Below are 18,293 nucleotides of genomic sequence, written 5' to 3'. Positions count from 1 at the left end.
GTGTTTAGAGGCTTGCTAGCAGCTATGTGAAGCTAGCTGTGACCAAGCACAGTAGTGGTTTGAGCTATATGTTTAGGCGGTAATGCTTATCGGCTTTCACCATCTTGGTTTAGCATGTTAGCATGCTAACATTTGCTAATTAGCCCAAAGTACACCAGCTGCTCATTAGTTTCGTAGGTATTTGGTGGCAAATTTACTTCAGTACTGTACTTTTGAGGTACAAAGATACACATTGTGCAAACTTTTGAGGTACTAGTTAATTATTTAAAAGGTTCTGTAAACGAACGTCACTGCCACGAGATGTCACTAAACCACCAGCATCTCAGACCAAAAACAAACAACCGTTAGCCCACGCTAGCATAGCCGTGATATGCGCCACGGCAATGTTGACAGTTAGCCAGCTAGCAGTGGCAACATGAGCCGGACACATTCATAAAATTTGTAACGTTAAGTTAGCTAACGTTAACACGCCTACTGTGATAACGTAACAGACATTTAACATTATGAACCATCAAGCTACTTACATATTAACGGGAAGAAAAGCCAGTTCCGAGTCAAGCGGGACCCTTTAGCCGCTCGTAGAGTTTCCCCATTTCGGTAAAGCCGGACCAGTATTGGCTCCACGGTCCTGAGAAAGAACTTCAACCTTGGACCAGTCACACGAATTACACTGATAGAGCCAGTAAAAACTTTAAAAACTTTATGTATGTTTTGACGGTCCGCATGGCCAGTCTGCTCTTTAGCTGCTAAAAGCACCATTATATTTGCTAGCTAGTTGTTGACTGTCTGTCTCCCGGTGAGCAGGTAATGTACAGTGGGATTTTAGAGCTCTCGTGAACCAGAACTACATTTAAACGCTCACCATAAAGCTCTGTATGTTTCACATTGTTTTCGTATTGTCATTTGATACATAATTATTGTAAAAAATATCCGTATGGCCACTTTGATTATTTCCAATTTATGTGACTTTAGAATATACAATGGTTTTAAATACATAACATATGATCAACATAAAAATACAATGCATTATTATAGATTATTGAAGCACCTGCAGAAAAGTTTTCTGCAGTTATTGTGGCTGACTCGACCTGATCAGGTTGGAGGTCACCAAACTCACCAGTTTTAACTTGTCAGGAGAGAAAATGAGAAATCTAAACACCACTGGGTTGGATCATGGATGTGCAGGATCTTCTAATTAAAAAATACAAAAAAATAAAATAAAATCCATCCAATAGTTTTTGAGATTTCAGACTGACAGAACTACATTATCAATAGTTTCATGCTGCTACCATGGCTGTAAACAATGCAATGTTTGTTTTTTTGTGTAAAACATAATCTTCTTTTACTAAGTGCATTTAACATGAAAAAAAAAGATCAGGTGCAAGCAAACTTCACAAAACACTTTCAGTCATTGTGTCAGATTCGAATGAGTTTTATCGACATGAACACTTCCAAGTTACTGATTTACAGTCTCCATCCTCACATGGGACAGATCTTGATGCTGTCAGAGCTTGAGGAGAACTGGCCAAGGGCAAAGTCCAGACCCACCCCGACTCCACTCCCCACCCCGAAGCAAGCGTAAAGCGGCTGGGTGAAGTTAGCGCGGAAGGTGTGAAGGTGTGTCATGCTCTCTGCCACACTGTGAAAAGACAGTGTCCCTGTGGACAGATCCAGGTAGATGCCCAGACGGGGGGAGTAGGTGACCGGTATGTCCCTCTTCTCATTGTCGTGCATGGCTGAGCAGCAGGTGTCCGACAGCTCCAGGGTCCAAGACTGGGCGTTGTAGCCGAGACCTGACCTGGCGTCTGAGCCCTTCCTGTTCAATGCCCCGTAGGCTACGCCCATAGATGATCCCCGGCCTCTCCACTCCACCTCCCAGTAACAGCGCTGGGCGTACAGCGGGCTCTGGCACATCACCTGGGTCCAGCCGTCAAAACGCTGGGGAGTGTCGGGGTAGGGCTGAGCTGCCCCCTGCAGGGTGGCTTTGGTGTTACCCTCTGAGAGAGCCAGTCGGCGGTGGGCTGTGTTGGGGTCAAGGGTCAAGGTCACAGAGTCTAGAAGAGAGAGAGAGAGAGAGAGAGAGAGAGAGAGAGTCATTCACAAGAATATTCATTAAGCATTAAAGTTAACTGAACTTTCAGTGACATGAGTATAAAACCTTCTCTGCATTGTAACTCGTCTAATATGTAAAATCTAATGTTGTGGTTAAACACTGAGACTCACACTGCAGGAACTCCTCTCTGGTCCTGGGCTCTGGGGCCTGGATGCTGTCCAGGTTGATTTCTCTCACTGGAAAATCAAAGTCTGTCAGTTCATGCACAAACACTTTTTGATTTTCTTTGTCGTACACACTTTAGGATTTTTCAAGTATCTCAGTTTTTCATTCATGTTACTCACGAGCAGGGAAGGCAGGAGCATGATTCATGGTGTCAGGGGTGGGCGAGTCCAAAAAGAGACCAGGGTTAACTGTCCAGTGAGGAGACAATGTTATACACATTAGTATTACAACACATCTTCAAGTGATCAGACTGAATGTGCCAATTAGATTAATTTGACATATTCTTACTTTGTGTTGGTGTTTCAGACAGAGCAGCCATCCCCCCTGTTGAGTGTAAACAGAGACACACATTTAGACAGTAAAAACTTAATGTACATGCCACATAACTCTACTGACTAAACTGAAATATCTGCAAAATGTCTGCAACACTTGATAAGGCAGATTCATGGCAGCATATTAGATGAGATACTGTATGAATGAACATGTAATGGGAGGTGTAGTCAGGCCTTACATGGGTTTCCTCCTGCAGGTGGTGTGTTGTTGACCGGGGTGGCCTGGTTGGTGCCCCGTCGATGGGAGCGGAAGAGGCTGCTGATGGACGCCATCCGACTGAAAGCTGACCAGGGGGGAGGAGACAGAGCAGACAGATGAAAAATAAAAGGTGTTTCAATCATGCAAGTGTTTGTCAGAGCTGCACTGTTCAGGTTTGGCCAGTCGGTGGCGGCAAATGCATTTTGTCTAAAGGTTTGTATTATACCTCCAGTCGATGCTGGTGCAGGAGCAGGAGCAGGAGCCGGTGTGGCTGGGATTGGAGTCGGGGTCGGAGCTGCAGCAGGAGCAATCTGGTTCTGACTGGACCTGCTCCAGAGGGACTGAGACTCTCTGCGACTGGGGGTTGGACTGGGTCTGGGGTTGGGTCTGGAGTTGGTCTCCCTCACTGTTTGGAGGACGTGTGAGGTGTTAGATCAAGGTTTGAGACATAGCCGGAGGAAACAAGACACCAATCAAACATCTCACATGTGACACCTAAACTTTGTCAAGTCGACAAACCTGTCTCCTCTCTCCTCTGTCTGGGGGAGTTCGTGTTTCCTCTGTCTGCAACAAGGAAAAAGAATATTTTTAAAACATGTTCACACATTTTTACTGTGAGTCAGTCTCACTACAGTTTATCCTTCATTAACAGCACAAAGTCTCACCTCGTGGTGTATTTCTGCTCCTCACATCTTGACCTTTGAGGCCTATACCTGAGTAATAAAATGTCACGTTTAATAAGAACATACTGAATTACTTTTGATGTTGTTATATATTGAATATTATAATTAATGTCGGTACCAAGTCCTCGTCTGTCTGTACTCCGCGATCCGACTGAGAGACTGGGAGTAGAAGCTGTGAGACATGAAAAGACTCAGATTCATATCAAAGATGACAAAGTGAAAAGAGGCTGATGATGATGGACAAAAGAAAAACTCTGAACACACCTGGTGAACGGCTGTTTGTGTTGCGGGAACCCAAACCAGAAAACACTATAGAAAATCAGAAATGAGTTATTTGAATAATGAGAATAATGAGATTATGGAAAATGTAATCCTATGATATATTCAGACTCACGTTTAAATATCCCCGCTCTCTGTCCCGCGCTCCGATTGGCTGTAAGAGGTAAGAGGAAGTCACAGTTAATAAGAAAGCTCAACACAATCACAACTTTATTTATGCTCATGTTGAAAAGAAAAACGTTTAGAGCTTACAGTCTCCCAAAGTGAACATTGTTGTGTCGTTGACTGGAAGAGAACAGACAATAAGATGAAACATTATAAAACATGAAAAGAAAAGAAGGTGCATAAACAAGAAAAGACTCAGGCTGACCTTGTTTGGTGATCTTGCCCAGCTCCTGGTTGCACAGGTCCTCCACTCGCTCCCTGAGGTCCAGGATAGCGTCACGTACAGGCTCAAAGGAAGCTTCCGGATTGACCACGACAGTGGGCAGGTCCCCCGACTCCAAGGGACTGCACATGGACTCGTAAGTCTGAAGGAACATATGGTTTGACTGTTAAGAGGAAATACACGTCCTTACAGCAGACAGGACCTCCAACGTCCTTAACACGAGCCATCAGGACTTCCTGTAACTTTGTGATGTCACAACAAAGCAGTCACCACTCTCAGCCATGCCCCAAGCCCCGCCCACCAGGATTTGGTTTCTCTGAGTGTTTCACCTGAAATCTGCTATATTTAACAAGGAAGAGATGGATCCCACTTTAGTGTGAAAGCGTTAGCATGTCGCTCAGCTAACATGACAATATGAACATCATGTTTAAATAAGGTAGTGTGAATGACGATGAGCTGTAATAAAAGGGAGTGAGAGTCTAACCCTCGACCCCGTCCGTCACCACCTCTACACAGCCCAGTCTACCTGCAGGTAGTGAATGTGGTCTTCACAGCGAACTAGGTCCTTCATCTCCGTCTCCCTCCTCCTCAGCTCCTTGATCTCTGCCTCCAGACTGTTGGCCACCTCCTGGGCCTGGCCCATCTTCTCCAGCCTGGCCTGATCCAGCACCTCCTCCAGGAGCTCCTGCAGACGCTCCACTGAACGCTGCAGGTCCAACAGCACCTCCTCCGTGTCATCGTGCACCCTGTCTGAAGATCGCTGTGCAGGCAGGGAAGAAGAAGGTGATTCCAGTAGGTGAGTACAGAGTAAACTGTGTAATTTATGACGTTATTGTAAACATGGTGAACTCTGCTGACCAACCTTCATCCCCTCCATCACCTTCTTCATGTCTTTGAGCTCCTGCTCTCTGTCTTTCAGCCTCTGCTGATTCTCTGTCTGCATCTCTGACAGCACTTTCTACAGACGGATACATAAAAGACACAACATCCAAAACCGTTACCGACGTCAAAAAGTCACGCAGACACCAAGACAACACCGGCAGGAGGAAACAGCTGTGTGAAGAGTGACACGGCAGACAGCGTGAGAGGGTGGAGCGAGGGACAGGAATGTAGTTAGGCATGTCCTCCCAAACAAAAGGAGAGAGGATGACACTGAAACAGAAACCCATCAGCAATAGGGGTGATATACTGTTCATATATAGTATTGATTGTCACCTGTAGAAACAGCTCTTTCCATCTAAGGTGGTTTATGGAAATAAATAAAACAGTGTTCCAGTTTATGATCTGTTATAAATATTTAACAAGTCAAAATTAAAAGTACTGATATTGTTAGGTGTGCTGACATCACGCCGGGTACAAACAGGAAGCAGAAAGCAACTGTACGTTAGCCACGTAGACTAAGTTCTTTCTATTGTTTCTCTCCAGTGTCTGTTTTTTCCTCTTGTCTCTGTATGTTTGTGATTCTTTCATTTCAGTCAACAATATACAGTGTCAGCTGGTCTACATGTATTTATGTGATTGTTGTTTGGAGTGTTCACATTCACATCTTAGCTATTGTTTCTGTTATTTTCATCAGGGAAAATGTCAATCAAAGTGATTTTTTAAAGCAAAAATGTCAGTTTGTGCTTGAGATGGAAATATTTTACACTATTTTCTCTCATTGTGTTGAACAAACAACTCAGTTAATTAAGGAAATAATTGCTAATTTATCAGTAATAAAAATATTAATCAGTTGCAGCCTTGGTTGAGTGATTAAACGCACACCTGGCTTAACAAATACACATAAAATGCATCTTTATCCATAATGAATTGGTTCTACATTATCTTTCATTGTGTAATTTACAACACTTACTCAAAAGGATTTTATCTGCAACATAAGCCAAACACTTGATACTGGATCACATAACAGTACACCCTGGTTACCGGCTGAGGGACCCTCATCACCGGCTTCTCCTCTGGAGCCTGAGGCCCCTGCAGCATCCATAACATGCCCACCTGTTTCTCCATGCGCTCGGCCTTGGTGGACACACACTCGTGGCCTTTGTGCTGGTTGCTGGTGCACAGCCAGCAGACGAACATCTTACACTGGCGACAGAAGAACTCCTGCAGGTACTTGTGCTGGGTGCAGATCTTCTCAGCCAGGTTGCCCGTGGGTGCGATGAGCTCATGCTTATTCAGGGCCTTCTTGGTCTGGTGGGGCTTCAGGTGGGCTTCGCAGTATGAGCTCATACACACCAGGCAGCTCTTGACCGCTGCTCGCTGCTCTCCTTTGCACATGTCACACGGCACTGCTGAGGAGGACAGCTTCCCTTTGGATCTGGATGAGGAGGAAGGAGCCCCGCGGGCGCTGCGCATAGATTCACGCACATCAGATATGAGGGCCCCCTTGCGGAGCTGCTCCACTGCTTCAGCCAGCATGGTGTTCCTGGAGAGGGAGGGCTTGGGGCAGAAGGTCTGGCGGCACTGGGGGCAGCTGTAGATCCCCTTGGGGTCGTCCTTGCTCCAGTAATCCTTGATGCAGGCCATGCAGTAGCTGTGCCCACAGGGGATGGTGACTGGATCGTTGGGGAGATCCAGGCACACGGGGCAGTTAAACTGCTCCTCTGTCCACAGTTTGCTACTCATGGTGACGGCGTCAGACAAAACAGAGGGAAGACACTGAGAGAATACAGAGATGGTTAGTAGGTATGAGAAATTTCTACACGTATAAAGCAGAACATGGAAGACAAAGATCCAGAGATGCAAAGAGGTCGGTTTAGTCTGGACTCACAGGAGGGAATGCTGTCTCTCAGGTGAGAGCTGGGAGAGGTGAGCAGGGCGGGGCCAGAGCCACCAGGCAGGTCTAGCGGGGAAAACGGGTGTCGGTGGGAAACTGCTAAATGCCAGGAAAATAAAGGTGTGAATAGACCGATCAATTTATCATTTCACCAAATCTGTGGTAGAAGTCAGATACTGGGAAGTTTTGTTCACTTCACTCCCAAACCAGGCCCTTTAAAATTCTGCTAAACAAATTTGTATTTTTTTTTCAGTCATTTCAGATAGTTTTTAAGATGCTTCATGATAAATTACAAATGTGACAAGAGGCTCAACAGCACACTGCTTTTTGTAAGGAGTCCCAAGTCAAACCGGTTGGGAACCCAGTATTTTAAAAGATTATTCTCTGAATCTAGTAACTACATCTGTCAAATAAATAAAAAGAAAATACTCAAGTAAAGTGGCTCAAATGCAACACTGCCATTGTTAGGCACTGGGGTGGTGGGGGTGTGCCTGTGGTAAACAGTGTGTCCTCTCACTAAAACTGGCCACTGTAGGAGTCCACCCGGCCAGTAGAGGGCGCACCTGTCTGAGCCCAGCAGCAACACGCAGACTGAGTTAGTTTTACTGAAGAAAACAGAGACAAACAATCTGCAGATTAGTGTCATGTCAGTGTGGTTTATGCTGCTCTAGTCAGGCAAGAGGTGAGAGCAGTTGTTGGCCTAAATGTCGCAGGTAATGTAGCTGTTTTTCATATCAAAACCATTTCCCTTTGCGAGACTGGCTTTGCTAGCTTCCTGCTAAAACTAGTCCCTGAGTAAATATGTCCCCAGCTCTCTTCCCTTCTCAGTAAATCTTAGTTTTATTAGATTTCAAAATAACTTCTATGAATTGCTAAGTGTGTTTTGTCGTCAACAGACAACCCTGTTACATTTTATGACATGTTATAAATACAGTTTTGTTTTAAAGTGTGGTATGTTCCTCTCCCTGTTTTAGTACCACATCACCGTGCAGGAGGGCAGTCAGCTGCCGCCGGTGCAGAAATGCTCTCAGTGCTGTTTATTTTACCACTGCCCTCTCTGCAGCCCTCACGTCTACAAGCCGGCACATAGATATAAGGTCCAGAGACATCTGAAATGTCACCTTACGAGAGCCATTCATTTTAAAGGTAAATCAGTGATGTCATGTGTCAACACAAGGTGCCAAATTTCATTGAGAAGGTGTCTAATTTATCGTCTTACTCCTAATTGATTTAATTGTATGGTTCACGAACACAGATGAGTATATGTTAAGAAATACTATAGGGGACTTTACAATTCGGCGTATTCATATACAACAAACAGCCTTTCTTATGTAAATAATCTCATATATCATCATTAATTCCCTGTTATATTTGCACAAATCCAGCGCAGCAGCGGCAAACAGGAAACAGTTTGAAAAGTTGTAAATTGATTGTAATGAAGAGATATTTTGTGGTTCAATTCAGGCTGAATCTACCAGAATAAGGAAGTTATTGGTACAACGTCATAAATTAGGTTCTACGTCTACATTGTAATATGCTGTATATAAAAAACATTAAACTTATGAGGGCGTGTATTTTATAAATGCCTAGTAGAATTAAAATAAAATAAAATATCGTAGTTTAATCTAGATTGTATTGGTGTCTAGTAAGGCTCTTACATTATTAAACAAATCCCTCATAAATAATTATCATCAGCATTAGCAGAAACCCACAATCAACATTTAGTGTAGTTATTAACTGTGACTCTTCTTCCCACCCACAGGGTACAGCATCTACAAATGCAACCTGGGATGCCGACCACAAGCTCATTTCCATTGTTTCTGCGAGAAACTGTTCCTGAATCGTAATCAGTTCATCCATCATCTGAACAGAAAACACACAGCGTGTGTGTCTGTCTGCCCCGGTGTTGGAGCTCATGATGGTGATGATGATGCAGAGCAGTCGCTACCTGCGTCTCCATCGTCAGGAGAGCAACCTAACGCTGATCAGAGTCCAACCTGTGCTCCCATCAATGACACTCTGCGCTCATGTGAGACAGATTATGCAACAGCATGGACTTCAGACGCGTTTTCAAACATCGTGGCTCCCCCACCGACTGAAGGACCAGGTTTAAATAATGAGCTGGCCTCAGCACCTTCAGATAAGTCATGTCAATCAAAACTTGGGCCAAAGCAGCTTGCAGAATGCCCACAGTGCAATGCGGTGATAAATAAAAGACGGCCTAACATCCACATGAAAATGAAGCACTCAGGTGTAACTTCAAGTTCAGCCCTCAAAGGTATTTTTGTTTCTTTTATACAATAGAGTTGGAAGCAAATTTACAGGGTTATTTAGGTTTGTTTTTTTCTTTTACTTTAATAATGATGGAAATGTTTGTCCTTTTTCACAGGTCGGCTCAACGTAACAACTGAATCAGCTGTTGGTGGATCAAAGTGTCATCACAATCCCACTCGTAAGCAGATTCAAACTAAGTAAAACAACTATTTAACAACAGATTTAACCAGATTTGTCACATGTTAATTTATTTGTAATTTATTTATAATATTATTTATATTTTCTTTGTTCATTACCTGTGATAAACCTACAGAAAATGACTGGTAACACTTATGTATTGCAAGATAATGTTTGTTTATAATGCGTTACATCACATGAAAGCCTCTCAGGTGGATAAACCATGTGCTGACGGTCTGTTTATACTTTTCCACAGCAGTCGAGCAGGACATCTTGACCCAGCTGAGAGTCCTTCAGCAGCAGCAGAACCAAATCCTGCAGCTGCTGCTGAAACTCACCAACACAGACAGCATTAATGACTCCACTGAGGCTGAACTGAAGGCCATGTTCCCCATCACAGATGAGGAAGGACTCACTTTGTTAGAGCTGAAGCTCAATGAAACTCCAGAGTTAAAAAATCAACTTGTAAGAAGTTATGTTGTATAGAGCCACAAAACTGTTATAAATATAAATGATTACATCAAGAAGTAACACTTTTAAATTAATCTGGAGATAAAAACAAAATGAAGCTTAATTCATTTTACTCTTCTAAGGACTCTATCTTTCACTTTACTTTAAACTTTCAGTTGAGCAGGTCAGACTGTGTTGCTAGCTAAACAATGCTAAAACACACTTATCACAACATTTTCAGCTAGCTACCTAGCTGAAGCTAAAGTTTGTAATGAAATTACACCAACCAACAATTGTCACAGTAATTATCTTAACTGTACTACATTCAGTGTAGAATCACTGTATAAACTCTTGTCAATGGAGCTAAAGCATTTAAGCTAACAAGCTAACGCTAAGAAAGCTAGCTAGCTAAGGAGGTTTTTAGTTAAGTCTGAGAAAGGAGGCATTACGAGAAGAGATTTTAAATCACATATCTACAAAATGTTATTGATGAAGACGAGCACTTGAAGATGAAGATAATGTTATAAACTGGACTATAGTATCTTTTCACATTTAAGTTGTCTTATCTAGCTAACCTTGGCTAGCTGGTGCTCAGTGTGTTAAGCTACTGCTGCATACACGTCAGTAGAAAGGACGTGTAATAATTTGTGTCAGTTTGGTTAATAAAGATCATAAAATAATCATGAATTCAGCACAAATACACATAAAGTCATGTGCAGTATGTCCATCATCTATTCCTTCCTTAACTGTGAATCACAGGCTGTTTATTTGGGGTTCACTTTTTCATGGAGTGGCATTAATCTGTGTTCTCAGATCAGCTTTTTCGGGGACACTGATGGACGTCCTATTGATCAAACAGTGCAGAGGATACTGGAGAGGATGCTGTCCAACACATTTGCAAAGAGGATGGACTGGAGAGGGAAAAACAACCAGGTGTCCTTTGCGACTTCATGTCTGAGGGACATTGTTAACGGTAAGTTAAAAAACAAACAAACAAACAATTGTCGCTGTTGCACAGTTAAACCTAAAATTTAAACAACAGCTCTTAAGTTTTCCGTCTTTCATTTCCAGATGCAGTGAGGAGGAACAGTGTGTGTGCCAGAGCTGCAGACGAGGCGGTGGAGTCTGCGGTGAAGAAATGGCTGCAGCAGGCAGGAGAGAGGGATGAAGCAGCAGAGGGAAGGAGAGAAGAAGTGGTGGGTATCGAACACCGGTAGTGAATTTATCCTACAAGCTTAAAACTCAATATGAATTGAACTCAATATACAGAGTTTACTAATTAAAATCTGTCTTTTTGCAGATTAATTGATCTCTATGTTCTAAAGAAATCCTGGTAAGTGAATATTAAAAAGTTAAAAGCTGTAACTACTAACACTGTACTGTTTTTAAATATTCACAAAAAACTAAAATATCTTTATTGCTATTTTCACAGGAGGACAACATTTAATCTGCTCTTACACATCCATTCTGTATCTTCTTTCTGTCTTTCAATCTTTTCTTTAATTAAATGACTGAATTGATTTTCAGTGTTCAGTGTGTTTAATTAAACTTGTGCACCATCAATTCAAGTTTGGTTTAGCTCAAACTTTTTGTCCTTATTAGTGAGGAAGACTTATGAGTTTCTAGGATCAATTAATCAAATCTGAATTCGCATCACAGAATCGAAAAGAAATCTTGACTGATGCATCAACTTTTACTTTTAATAATCCAATATAATAATATCCAATGATGTGTAAAAGTCTGATATAACTATAGCCTGCTAAATGCTTTATTTTTTTTAATTTTATGTATTTTGCCACATTCCTATATATCCTTTAATTTCAAACAAAGCCTCATCATATCTAAGTCAAGATATACATTGATTTAAAGCTGTTAAGAGCAGTGATTACAGCTGACTTTTTACTAGAATATACACTAAGTATGTCAGTAGGTGGCAGTGTTGCATCCCTGTACTCTGTTATTACTGTACATAATATTAAAGAAAAAAACTAATTATAGAAGTTTTGGCTTTGAAATTAAAAGCAAAGTTTAGCCAAAGTGTGTTTAATTGTGAAGAGAGTGCACTGGTGCCCAGCCAATTAAAAAATAAACAGCTAATTGGATAATATAAACTGTTATATCAGTTATTTATTTACTCACATACCTCAATATTGTTGTTTTCCTGTTTCACAAAACCAAACAAGTAAATGGACCAACAAGAGAGAGTCTGGTTTCCTATTATAAGGTCTAATACAATCATGGCTCTTCCAGACGATCTGTAAAACGAACCCGGAAGTACACAGAAGTCAAACTCTTGCACCTCCTGAATAGCGACTCTGCCGCGTTAGCACGGGCTAGTTTTGCTAACTTTGTCCCGTTTACGAGGCGTGAGTTTTTGTTTTTCCTAGATGTCAGATAAAACAGTTAAACGGCCAGGGGTGGGGGTCGGGGTGCTGGTGACAGACTCGGCCCACCCCGGGTGCGTTCTCCTGGGGAAACGGAGGAGCGCTGTGGGCAAAGGGACGTACCAGCTTCCCGGTGGTCATTTGGAGTTTGGGTAGGTGGACAGCAAACCTCATTCACAAATCCGACACCGGCTAAGAGCGTTTATATGGTTGTTTAACACTGGTTTTCATTATTATTATTGTTATTGTTATTGTTATTCACCAAACATCTTTTCTTTTGACAAAACATGCGCTTCCCTCCTTTCACTATGATTTATGACACATTTATTATTACGCCGAATTCTTCTTAAATTGTAAACAAATATTAAAAACATATTGTAAATTTGCATTGTTTCAAGTGTCTGCCAAATAAGTTTTCACAAATACTTATTTTCTATATTTGTAAAGGCAGTGTGGCGAAGTGTGGATAACCATTCTGAGATGCTTGAAGATCCATTAAAGACAGTCAGTTAGCTTGTGTGCTCACTTTAACTTTTCAAAAACCTTTAGGTATTTGTTATTTTTCTGTCACTTAAAGTGTCAAAATATCATGTGGTGCGACCAATAATAGCAATAACTATATTAAATTCAAAATAAAAATATTTCTTTAAGGCCACAGCCAATTCATCTGGGTGAAAAAACACTGAAATCAATTAATTAAAAAAATGTAATATAAATATATGTGTACTGAACATTTGTAATATTTGATGATTGAAATAAATATTCTTATTTTGTGTATTTTAAAATTGCCCTGTTGAAAATTCTTATACGTCATTGACCCAGAGAACATAAGACCTTCCCTGAAATGTGAAATGTGGAGAGGAAGACCTGAATGTGATGGTTTCCGGGGGGGGAGTGACACTGATTCTGTGTCCTTGAAAGAGAGACGTGGGAGGAATGCGCTCACAGGGAGGTGCTGGAGGAAGCTGGGGTGCGTTTGGTGAACGTCCGCCTTGCGTCAGTGGTGAACTCCATCAGGCTGGAGGAGCAGTACCACTACGTCACCATATTCATGCAAGGAGACCTGGACAGGAAGCAGTCAGGAGAGCCAGAGAACCTGGAGCCGGAGAAGAACGAGGGTATGTGAAATGGGTTTTTAAATTGGGGGGGGTAATCATTTCTGCCCACCTGAGCAGATGATAAGAATGAATGTGTGGTCCTTTCCCCCTCAGGCTGGACGTGGACACACTGGGATGAGTTTCCTCCGGAGCAGCAGCTCTTCCTGCCGCTGGCCGGTCTGAGACAACAAGGCTTCCAGCCGTTCAGAAACAAACACTGACACTCAGCCTTGAAACTGCATGTTACATTAGGAAACTTATCCTACCTCAGGGGATAAACGGACATATATTTAATACCTTGTTTTACATCAGTGGTCAGTTTACATACAGTAGATACCTTTTCCTCAAATGTCATGATACATACTGTAATTTCTGCCAATATTAAGAACGGTTACAAATATAGTAGAAGAGTCAGCTTTGAGTTTATTCAGATTTTAAGCAAATAATGCCACAAATAAAACACACAAATGAACAGAATAAAAAATATAATATATGTGAATATTTTGGTTTATATGGAGAAGTTGTTGCACTTTTTATTGCCAGGTAATGTCGGCTATACGTCATGATATTTACAGATGAAAACAAATAGTCTCTGGAATAATTAAATGCACCAACTCCAACTATTGGCTGCAATATGACACGTATGGAAGTTTGTGGACAGATATAAACATTCAAATACACTTTTCAGCTGTTAAAAAAACGGTTTCTGTAGCCATATATGTAGTTTGATGTACGTTTTTTCCACCTCACATCAGGGTGGTGCCGGTGACACCCAGTGCTAACAGCATGGTCCACAGGGTCGCGGCAGTGGCGGCCACAGCACTATTAAAGGTCTTGTCGTGGGCGTAGGTGATGATGTGCAGGGCTCCTCTGTAGGCTTCCTCACAGGTCGGCTGGATCTGATCCTCCGGGAGCTCGAAGCCGAAAGTCCCTTTATCTCTCAGCTCAAAGGTGTAGCTGAAGGGGATCCCCTGCATCCGAGCCCAGTCTCTGGATGACCCAGAGTTTGGGTCTGTGGGAAGAGTTTTTATTTTCATGTCAAGTAACCAATTTGTTTTCATAGTCAGTTAAACTAAAACCAGTCATCATGCTCAGCAGGGGTGTGTAGACTTACATAATACATCAGGTGAGGTTCCTACAGTGTAGTTCTTCCCGTGCACCTTCTTAATGGCGTCTGCTGCAGCCAAACCCACCTCCATCTGAGGACGCAGACATTAGCTTTTGTCATGCAAGTCACTGAAATGTGCAGGGATGTAGATGCAGATGGATGTAGCTGAAAAGAGCTTGAGCCGCGTGTGAAACTTCAGTGTGTTTGGTGTTAAATATATGCCTTTCTTACAGGTGCACCAGCTCTGTGAGCCTGAAGTCATAGTTTAGAAACGCGCTCAGGCCACTGGGAGACACCAGGAAGCAGTTTATTATCACCAAACTCAGTGTCAACTGTCTCATCAAGAGGATCCACCAGGATGTTCTGGCATCATTTTTGGAGTCTCAGTGTTTCATAAACCAATCCTGCTCCAGGTTCAGTCACCTGAGATTCATAATTGAAAACCTCAAAAAGTGCGGTGTGACTCAGCGTCCGGTCCGAGCCGGAGAACGGTGGTGGTGTTTGAATGGCTTAGGATACAGGGCTGGCCTCTGTCTGCTAAAGTCCTGCTAAAGCCCGGGAAACGAACGGACATAATCCTGTTTTGCATAATTCTCTCTGGATGACGGCTCCGCTGGGTTATTACCTGCCTCAGCCTCCCTCCTCACAGTCAAGCTTTCACAGCTTCCTCCGAGGATGCTGAGAGCGTTAATGACATTGTGTGTGTGTGTGTGTGTGTGTGTATCTTGCAATGCACCATTCAACTGCACTGTATATCACATAAACAATATTAGATCCAAAACCCTGACATGAATTAAAATCATTATCTTCGTTACTGTGCGTTTCTTTGCTTATAGGCAGAGTAGTCTCTTTATTAATGTAGAAACACGCAGCGATAATTATAATCAGCTTATAAAGACGCATGAACGTTGTTTATCCTGAATTGTTGTGTGATATTATGGAGGATATTGTGTTGCTGTGTTTCGTAGATGTAAATACCAGCTCGTCGTAGTTGGAGGCGGTGAAGTTGGGGTGTCCGTAGGGAACCAGGAGCAGCTGGCCATAGGAGTGGATGGTGAGGAAACACAGGAAGTCGTCCTTCCGGCTTCCAACAAACTCAGTCACGGCCTGGGCCTCGGGCTCAGACACGGGTTTGCTCCCGCAGTAGATGTTTGAGCAGCAGTCAGTCGACACACCAATTGCTGTGAAAGCAGCCAAAGGAATAGATCATTGAGATAATTTGTCTTTTTACACATTTAAGCTGCGTTCACACGTTATGGTTGAAGCCATTTTACACGTTTCTCAGCTCCTGAGATCATTAGGTTTATAAACATCGAACATTTCAGAAACATATTTAGGGCCCAGACCATTTAGTGACTTGTAGACAGTAAGTAAAACTTCTCTTTTCTTAGTTTATGAACGTGAGTCTATCTTTGTTTTAGGTTTTCACCAGCTCCCGAGAGAAATATTTAGCTTTTTAACCAGAGAGAAGAAGCCGGGGGAACTCTGGGAAATGTGGGTATTTTGATTTTGTGATATTTGTTTATAATGGAGTTTATAATAACAACACTCACTGCCCCAGTTGGCATCAAAGTTGCGGTTGAGATCGGTGCCGGGACAGCTGCAGTCTGAAGGTCCCGGTGATCTGTTCTTCCTCCACAGTCGAGTCTGAATGGGACATAATGTTCAGTCAGTTGAATCAGCTGCTTCACATCCATCTTTTAATTTGGTCATAAATTGATCTGGCACTTAACACTTGCACATGCTGCAGGTACTTAATGCTGCCTGGGATTGCTCTTGTATTTTGAGAAAATTAGATGATTTTGTACTTGGGGCTTTTTGAGCATCAGAAATCAATTTTTTCAATAATTGAACCGCAGCTCGTTTTAATGGAGCCACCACTTCCATTAATAGACTCTCATCAACTATCATCATCATATGCGGTTCATCTGTGGTTTGTGAGCTGAACCCTGGAAAAATAATTGGATAAATATCCATCAAATTCGAGCACTGACGTTGTTGTCCTTCCAGGAATAGATGTAGCCGTCCACGTTGAGCACTGGCGTGACGTAGAAGTCCATGTTCTTCATCATTTCTTCCATTTTTGGGTCTGTTTTGTATGTTTGCAGAATCTGATTTAAGAGAGGAAAGAAAAACACAGAACCTGAGTGAAAGAAGTCTGGAAACCCAACAAAATAATATTCTGTTTGTTAATAAATTAACCTTTATTTTTATATTTATTTAAATGATAAATCATCATTTAATGACTGCCTGTCTGTTACCTGTCTGACAAAGTACTGACAGAAGGCTGGGGCGATCCACTCCCTGGCGTGTATACCACAGTCCATCCAGATAGCTTTCTTTCTCTCTCCGGTGTTCAGGCCGATCTGAAAGACAAATTCAAATAACCTTATAGCACAAACACATAAAATGTAAACACCCCCCAGTGTCCATCTGGTGTGTGGTTCTAAAACTGAAAGTTAAAAGTGCGGCTTACCTTCAGCAAGCTGATGGTCCTGTGCTCGTAGGAATAACCATAATCCACTATGCTTACAACATCGGAGTAATCCTGTTTAATCTGAGCCATCCATTTGGAGATCTGTAGAGCAGATGTACACATTAGAGAGAGAGAGAGAGTGTGTGTGTGTGTGTGTGTGTGTGTGTGTGTGTGTGTGTGTGTATGTAGTGTTTGTCAAAGTGTGAACAGTGGTCAGGTTTTCTCACCTCCGGCATGGGATGGTATTTGTAGTAGTCATACTCCACTCTGTTACACACACACACACACACACACACACACACACACACACACACACACACACACACACACACACACACAATTAATTAATTCTAGCCCCAGTTACTTAGTTCACCTATTCCCCTCACTCTCTGCTACACCCCTGGTCGTCCCTCCTCAGCAGAAAGACTGGTGGCAGGGAAAACAGCTAACGTCGCTCCGTCCAAGGTAAAAAAATAAAAAAATAAAGCTTAATAATTAGCATTTTGTATCTGGTTAGCGCTAAGATAACGTAACCGGCTGCTGCCTTCAGCTTCATATTTACAGAAATGGTATCCATCTTCATGTGTAACTATCAACGAACAATATAATGATTCATTTGGCTGCAATAATCATTATCATTAGGGATGCAACAGGTACTGTCATTGATTAATCTGTCAAATGTTTTCTCAATTAATTGATATATTTCGTTGTATAAAATGTCAGAAAATTAGTACCAGAGCAATTTGCTTAATGAATTTGAGATAAATGATTAACTGATTATTAAAATAGCTGCCAGTTAATTTTCTGTTAATCAACTAGTTGTTTCAGCTTTAAATTATAATAATGTAACATGTTAATATGGGTCATTTTGCATTGAGGTACGTTTAAATAAGATTCCTCTGCACATTTACTCAATGAAAAAAATAAATCAATTAAAAAAAGACCTTTACTTTTAATTGCATATTTTGATATTTCAGTTTTGCTGCTTTCATTTGAGCAATTTTATGAGTAAAACTCACCTGTCTATTGTTGCTGCTCCCACTGCTGAGAGCAGCACCACGAAGCTCAGTCCCATAAAGTCGAGCATTGTGACTTACTGAAAAATAAACCCCTTGTTTGCAAACTGCTAACTTCAGTGACCTCAGTGAAAGCCTTTATAGAAGACATCCATCAGATAAAGACACACCTTTGCCTCAGCCACAGACCCCTGACATGACCATCGTGTTAGTTAATGTTTACCCTGAGCTGGGAGCGTTTAATACTTCTGAACTGCTAAATTGCTTTAGAATGGAGGATATAACTTAATAAGGTGTCAGTAATGTTTTGTTTATATCTCGTGTACTGGCATGTGCTTGTTTTCATAAGGGTCAATAAGGGTCATCTGACTGACAA

At 42.0% G+C, this 18,293-nt stretch overlaps 3 protein-coding genes and 1 long non-coding RNA gene across 4 annotated transcripts; 2 read left to right on the top strand and 2 right to left on the bottom strand.

The window, feature by feature from the left end:
* Positions 1-1,120: 1,120 nt before the first annotated feature.
* On the bottom strand, positions 1,121-6,858 carry LOC111222670 (E3 ubiquitin/ISG15 ligase TRIM25-like). Its single transcript, XM_022746470.1, has 16 exons — positions 6,155-6,858; positions 5,022-5,117; positions 4,686-4,919; positions 4,142-4,301; positions 4,024-4,056; positions 3,887-3,925; positions 3,757-3,801; positions 3,611-3,664; positions 3,475-3,522; positions 3,329-3,373; positions 3,036-3,215; positions 2,790-2,894; positions 2,567-2,602; positions 2,398-2,466; positions 2,224-2,289; positions 1,121-2,054 (listed from the first exon to the last, which is right to left on the bottom strand). The coding sequence occupies exons 1-16, from the start codon at positions 6,782-6,784 to the stop codon at positions 1,480-1,482; spliced, it is 2,415 nt and encodes an 804-aa protein (XP_022602191.1). The 5' UTR covers positions 6,785-6,858; the 3' UTR covers positions 1,121-1,479.
* Positions 6,859-9,124: 2,266 nt separating this feature from the next.
* On the top strand, positions 9,125-9,732 carry LOC111222781. Its single transcript, XR_002665147.1, has 3 exons — positions 9,125-9,213; positions 9,325-9,387; positions 9,643-9,732. It is a non-coding gene; the product is annotated as an uncharacterized LOC111222781 (long non-coding RNA).
* Positions 9,733-12,134: 2,402 nt separating this feature from the next.
* Positions 12,135-13,808, top strand: nudt15 (nudix hydrolase 15). Its single transcript, XM_022746560.1, has 3 exons — positions 12,135-12,372; positions 13,142-13,338; positions 13,432-13,808. Exons 1-3 carry the CDS (start codon positions 12,224-12,226, stop codon positions 13,536-13,538), a joined length of 453 nt encoding a protein of 150 aa, XP_022602281.1. The 5' UTR covers positions 12,135-12,223; the 3' UTR covers positions 13,539-13,808.
* An 85-nt stretch (positions 13,809-13,893) lies between these two features.
* cpo (carboxypeptidase O) lies at positions 13,894-17,988 on the bottom strand. The gene is made up of 9 exons (XM_022746468.1): positions 17,921-17,988; positions 17,129-17,168; positions 16,902-17,003; positions 16,687-16,791; positions 16,420-16,536; positions 15,979-16,072; positions 15,404-15,606; positions 14,432-14,516; positions 13,894-14,329 (listed from the first exon to the last, which is right to left on the bottom strand). Exons 1-9 carry the CDS (start codon positions 17,986-17,988, stop codon positions 14,064-14,066), a joined length of 1,080 nt encoding a protein of 359 aa, XP_022602189.1. The 3' UTR covers positions 13,894-14,063.
* Between the last annotated feature and the right edge of the window lie 305 nt (positions 17,989-18,293).

The sequence above is a fragment of the Seriola dumerili genome, unplaced genomic scaffold (assembly GCF_002260705.1).
Source record: "Seriola dumerili isolate Sdu_G_001 unplaced genomic scaffold, Sdu_1.0 BDQW01000105.1, whole genome shotgun sequence".
Taxonomy (NCBI): Eukaryota; Metazoa; Chordata; class Actinopteri; order Carangiformes; family Carangidae; genus Seriola; species Seriola dumerili.
This window is presented reverse-complemented; position numbering and strand designations above follow the sequence as displayed.

Coding starts and splice junctions, on each gene's coding strand:
- LOC111222670 (XM_022746470.1), bottom strand. CDS start 6,784: ATGAGTAGCAAACTGTGGACAGAGGAGCAGTTTAACTGCCCCGTGTGC. Junction 4,057..4,141: donor GGGCAAGATCACCAAACAAG/GTCAGCCTGAGT, acceptor GTTCTCTTCCAG/TCAACGACACAACAATGTTC. Junction 3,926..4,023: donor AATGTTCACTTTGGGAGACT/GTAAGCTCTAAA, acceptor TACCTCTTACAG/CCAATCGGAGCGCGGGACAG.
- nudt15 (XM_022746560.1), top strand. CDS start 12,224: ATGTCAGATAAAACAGTTAAACGGCCAGGGGTGGGGGTCGGGGTGCTG. Junction 12,373..13,141: donor GGTGGTCATTTGGAGTTTGG/GTAGGTGGACAG, acceptor TGTCCTTGAAAG/AGAGACGTGGGAGGAATGCG. Junction 13,339..13,431: donor GGAGCCGGAGAAGAACGAGG/GTATGTGAAATG, acceptor TTTCCCCCTCAG/GCTGGACGTGGACACACTGG.
- cpo (XM_022746468.1), bottom strand. CDS start 17,988: ATGCTCGACTTTATGGGACTGAGCTTCGTGGTGCTGCTCTCAGCAGTG. Junction 16,073..16,419: donor ATTCCTGGAAGGACAACAAC/GTCAGTGCTCGA, acceptor TGTCCCATTCAG/ACTCGACTGTGGAGGAAGAA. Junction 15,607..15,978: donor CTTTGATGCCAACTGGGGCA/GTGAGTGTTGTT, acceptor CTGCTTTCACAG/CAATTGGTGTGTCGACTGAC.